This window comes from Stenella coeruleoalba (genome assembly GCF_951394435.1).
Source record: "Stenella coeruleoalba genome assembly, chromosome: 17".
In the NCBI taxonomy this organism is placed as follows: Eukaryota; Metazoa; Chordata; class Mammalia; order Artiodactyla; family Delphinidae; genus Stenella; species Stenella coeruleoalba.
Window position 1 is genome coordinate 53609459 of NC_137163.1, and position 6000 is coordinate 53615458.

Here is a 6000-nt window from a genome sequence, read left to right on the forward strand (position 1 = left end):
TTTAATAAATGCTAGGTTTCATCACATGCATAACCGATTCTTAGTTTAAGGATAAATCTATAATTCCATAGTACTATAAGAACTCACATTAGGATGTTTAATTTTTTCTGGTACTATTGATGTTTAACTCTAATTTCTAAATTGTACATAAAAATTTTAAATACATTGTTATATGAAGATTGTTTCTATTTAGAAGAAGTTACTTGAATATGCATTGAGGTCAAATAAGATAATATAGGTAAAGTACTAGCCCAATGCATGGCTTAATATTAATTTTCTTCCCACTCTAAAGAGAAATAACAATGCTTAAATAGGTTGTGGTACATGACGTTAATATCTATTTCTTATGTCAGTGGTCTATATTTTATCCATAATCAATCCACTTCAAGTCAAGGGCTTGTAGGGTTTAGTGGGAGTTGTGAATCATAAAAGGTTTATTTGAGTATCAAAAATTTCAAGAAGCCAGTGATTTTACCTAAACCTAAGTTTCCCCTATCACCAAAAGCAAAATACTTAAAGCCAGAAATTAATATACCTCCCGGGAAACCGTTTTCTTCAGGAACCAGCTTCCTATAAGGAACATCTGGAAGACAAGATGTTCCTGAGTCTCCAGCAATATGGTTTAAGAAAAGGTGAGTATGTTGAAACACTTGCCCTGAAAAGCAAGGTTATTAAGTTATAAAGCACTTGCTTTGTATGAAAAGGCATTCAACTTAGACACAAGGAGTGAGAGACTAGATTTCAACTAAAAGAATAAAGTCTTTGACTTGGATTCAGGCAGAAAGGGTGATTATGGCTGATTAAATAGATGCTCCAGAGATTAACTGGAGGACACAACCGAGAGAGGATCCCAGAATGACTGGGAATGAAAAATGTATCTTATTAGAAGCATAATTTAATTCTGTGGCTCTCAAAGCATAGTAATTTGGTGTCGTCATTTTTTTCCTTGGGTTTTTCTAACTAAGGCACTAAATTTTAGTATGGGTATTGCTCCTTCCTCACTGCATTCTTCTCAAAAGGACAGTGAATAAGTGAGCAGTGACAGGTGTAGGCTGCCCCAAAATATGCCTCATTGACATATTGATTATTTTGAATTAAAGTTACTTAAGAAAGAGCTGATGCAAGAGGGACACTAACCCTCCTCTCTGTCTCTCTAAAGTCAGGAAATAAATCTCTCTCATGTGAAAGGTGCCCTCCCTACAACAGGAGGTAGAAGAACACCCTTATTGCCAGCGATAGGGAATTTGGGCAGAGAAACCTGTCTAAACAAACCTTCTTACTGCTTTACTAACGTGCTACTCAAGCCCACACTTTGCTTAAACTCCTTACTAATTAAGTCCCCAAACCTAAGTTTCTTTGTCCTGTCAATTCCTCTCAAATTTATTGTTTCTTTTGAATGGATAAAAAGATGTGGCACATATATACAGTGGAATATTACTCAGCCATAAAAAAGAAATGAAATTGAGTTATTTGTAGTGAGGTGGATGGACCTATAGTCTGTCATACAGAGTGAAGTAAGTCAGAAAGACAAAAACAAATAACGTATGCTCACAGATATATATGGAATCTAAAAAAAAAAAAAAAAAGAAAAACGGTTCTGAAGGACCTAGGGGCAGGACAGGAATAAACACGCAGACATAGAGAATGGACTTGAGGACACGGGGAAGGGGAAGCTGGGATGAAGTGAGAGAGTGGCACTGACATATATACACTACCAAATGTAAAATAGCTAGTGGGAAGCAGCCGCATAGCACAGGGAGATAAGTTCTGTGCTTTGCGTCCACCTAGAGGGGTGGAATAGGGAGGGTGGGAGGGAGAGGCAAGAGGGAGGGGATATGGGGATATATGTATACATATAGCTGATTCACTTTGTTATACAGCAGAAACTAACACAACAATGTAAAGCCATTTTACTCCAGTAAAGATGTTAAAAAAAAATTATTGTTTCTTTGTCTCAAAAGTATAAAAGCTGCCTGCTCTGGCTACTTCTCAGGCCCCATTTCTGAGACCTCCATGTGCACAAATTACAATTTGTTCCCTTTTCTCCTGTTAATCTGTGTTGTGTCAATTTTATTACTAGCCCACCCACAAGTACTCAAGAGGAGTAGAGGGGGAAATTTCCCCCTCCCTGACATAGGAAAGGGACTCTGGAAAATTATCTATAGTTCATTAACACGTGAACTGGACTTTACATTGGTCATTAATTTTTAAAAATTAATAGTTAAATGCATCTCTACTAGTATGTACTAATCTCATAACAATCAGGGTAGAGGCAATAAATGGGTATTTCTCTGATTTTGGCTCAGATGTGGCCCTAAGTAGAGATTTCAACTTAGAAGTTAAAGAAAAATTGGTCAGAAAATTCCAATATCAAGGTAAACAAGTAGAATTGGGACATTGAAAAAAAAATATGTAAAACTTACCAATGTCTTTTGGATGGCATTACTTTTCTTTAAAATATAGAAAAGTGAATTGGAGAAATATAAATAAAACTATATTCTTATACGGTAATGATTATTTGTGGTTTTATTGCAAGCACTTATGTAAAACATCTTTTTTTCCTCAAGACTATTACCTCAGGCTTCACTCTCACTTTATTGAATTCCACACCTTCCCCCCAATTTTTTGTAATTACATTGTATAACTTGATAATACAACATTCTTAACATTCTTCTAACTTGATTTGTTTATGCTTTTATAGCTTGTTTCTTTTATATGCTCCTTCATCTTTATTATGTCTGTGGGCATGATAGAAGTAACATCATAAATTAAAATATGTAATTCCAGGGAGTTCTCTGGTGGCCTAGCAGTTAGGATTCTGGCCTTTCCTCACTATGGTCCAGGTTCAATCCCTGGTTGGGGAACTGAGATCTTGCAAGCCACGCGGTGTGGCCAAAAATTTTTTTATAAAAATATATAATTCCAGATACTGATGAGGGCTATGAAAAAAATACAAAGTACAATAATAAAATAGACAGTGCAGGCAAGAGGGTAGAAGACTATTTTATTTTAGATAAGTTGGTCAGAAAAGCCTCTCTGGGAAAGTAAAATTTGAGCACAGTATACAGTAAAGCAGGGAAAGAATGATTAGCAAGGACCTGTCTTCTGAGCAGAGGGAATACCAAGTCCAAAGCCTCTGAGGTAGGAACAATCTTGGAATGTTTGTAGCATATCAAGACGGCCAGCAACACTGAAGTGGTACAAGAAGGCAGAGAGAAGGAGATGGAGTTGAAGATGTGGTAATGTGGTGCATCATCGCCATGGTATAGAATATAAACCTTATTCTGGGTGCAATGAAAGGCATTACAGACTTAAGAGCAAATTAATGGCAAAATCTCATTTATGCTTTTAAAGGGACACTGGCAGGACTGGGAAGAGGCAGACCAGTTAGGGGGTTATTTCAGTAGTCCACCTGAGATAATAGTGGCCTGTACAAGACGGCTATTGGTATAGATTTAAAAGTTGATTGGGTTTGGGATATATTGATGGTAAGAAACATGATGATGGATTACATTTGGAGTGTGGGGGGAAGAGAAGAATCAAGGTTGATACCTAGGATTTTGTTTGAAAAACTGGATAAATGAAGGTTCCATTTATTGTGATGGAGAAGTATGCAGGTGAAGGAAGTTGCGATGTGGATATCCAAAAGAAGACCTGGTATAATCAGTTTAATATAAGAATCTGAACCTCACAAGAGATATAAATTAGGGAATCACTGATGTGTTAATTATACTTTTTCCTTATGTAGAAAAAAGTGTCTAATTCATATTTTTATCTGCATACTTACTACAAAGTATTTTCTCCTAAGAATTTTCCTTTTACTCCAGACTATATTCTTATTTCTTTGAAAAAAAAAACTATATTATTCCCTGGACATCAGACATAAATGTGATTATTGCACATGACTGAACAGGCATGACATACAAGATTCCTGCCTAGATAAGAAAGAATAGTTTATATTCCTTTTCCAGTAATTAAGATTTACTTCCTTTTGCTATTTTCTATCCCTTCTCCCCCCACAAAAAAAACAGTAAATGAGGAAAATACATTAGCCCCTCAGAGCAAGTGCTATAAGTATAAAAAGTAGTTATTTTATTTTATTTTTTGCTCCACAAAGTGTTTCCTAGAAGATAAGACATCATTGCAAGTCAAATAAAGTTAAACATGATGCGTATCTTTTATCTGCCTGGACCTGTTAAGACTGGTGGAGGTAACAAGTATTACAAAGCAGACGATCTCAAGCTTATAAATTTGTAGAGAAAATAAGGCACTTATAAGTAAACCAATGTGAGAACAAGAAAAAATATAAATTATAAATATATAAGTACTATAATTGGTTAAGAGATAAATATAATAGTAGTGCTTGTCCAGATATGCTCAGAAACTAGAACACTAATGTGAAACCCATACCGGAGAGGGACTTACCAAGTGGTTGGCCTGCGATGATCCTGGCATTTTCTCCAGCCACTGCAGCTCTTGCGTGCCGCTCACTCATGTACTGTACAAATGCATAACCTTTGTGAACTGAGCAGCCAACTATTTTTCCATACTTTGAGAAAATGGCTTCAATGTCAACTTTCTTGACAATGGCTGTATTTAGATTGCCAATGAAAACACGCGAGTTGATGGACTTGGGGTCATTCTTATTGGTGACATTGCTGGTCTGTGTTTTGCCAGTCATGGTTGGCTCACCTTGTTTTAGTCCTTAAACAAACAACAACAACAAAAAAATCAAAAGGAAAATAATTAGATTGAATGGATACCACTGGCTTTTAACAATTTTTCAATAGTGTATCAGGTAAACTCAAATCCCCAAGTACTACTGATTTTCTTGAGAAGAAAATTTAATAATATATTAATAAAAGGTGAATATTGCATTGCAAAATGAAGTAGAAAAATAATTATAATTATTTAGCATACAGTTATAAATAAATTCCTGATTAATTTATCTAAAATTCAGGCCTGCACAGTGATAGTTTTTGTGGTTTTTATTTTTAAGTCTATCAATATTTCAGAAGCAAGTATGAGAAATAAGCCACCTTAATCTATCAGTGAAAAAGAAAATCCAGAATGGCTAAGGTCTGATGGTGGAATATAGTACTGTAACCTCCATTTATGGTGGAGAACATGCATTTTAATTTCTACATTTTCTATAATACGTAGATATGTTAGCTATTTCATTATCAAAACACTTCTATCAGAAACTAACAATTCATTTCATTAAATGCTGTGGAAGAGAAAAAAAGGAATTAAAAATTTTATTGGAAAATTTAACATAAGAAAAACATATTTTGAAAATAAAGGATTTAACCAGAATTAATTCTGTACATTCTCTGTAACCAATACCAAATATCAGTTTAAAAACAAAAACAAAAACAAAAAAAACAACAGCATGTGTAGCTAGTTTTCATCAATGATCAGCAAATTAGTAGACTGGGCATCTGTACTGAAATTTCCATTCTCAAAACCTCATTTTTAATTCATTTACCTAATGGCTCCTATGTTGCCTAAGGACTGCTAGTATTTCTAAAAACTGTTTTGTGAGTTTGGCAGAGTATTTAATTGTGCTTAATTAAACTCAATGAAACTATTATTTCCAAGTACTCCAGCACTTACAGATTTATTTTTTAAGCCTTTAAAAATGCATTCATTCATTCAACAATATTTATTAAGCACTATTTTTTTTTTCTTTTTTCTTTTTCTTTTTTTTTTTTTTTGCCAGACATCATCTTCTAAAGTGCCTACCAATTTAAAGAAACTAGTATGGTGAAACTAAAATTTCAACAAGGATACAATCTCTAATATTGATGATAATTGTTGAACACTAGCTAATTGATACATTTTATCAGTGACATATTTTTATACAAATAATATCTTAAAATCTTATAGCTATATAAATAATAAGTGTATATTTTTTTAAAAACAATTTAAAATGACATTTCTAAATTGAGCACTAAAGGGGTGGAAATTTTAAAGGCATGTAAATTAGATATACTTGAA

General features: G+C 34.0%; 1 protein-coding gene across 1 annotated transcript in view; it reads right to left on the reverse strand.

Annotated features, from left to right (window-relative positions):
* RALYL (RALY RNA binding protein like) overlaps positions 1-4681 on the reverse strand; it is a gene marked incomplete at its 5' end in the record, with an annotated part of 503194 nt that extends 498513 nt beyond the window's left edge. Inside the window, one exon of the mRNA XM_079901763.1 lies at positions 4426-4681. Coding sequence (XP_079757889.1) covers positions 4426-4681 — 256 coding nt within the window. The remainder of the gene's footprint in view (positions 1-4425) is intronic.
* Positions 4682-6000: the final 1319 nt, after the last annotated feature.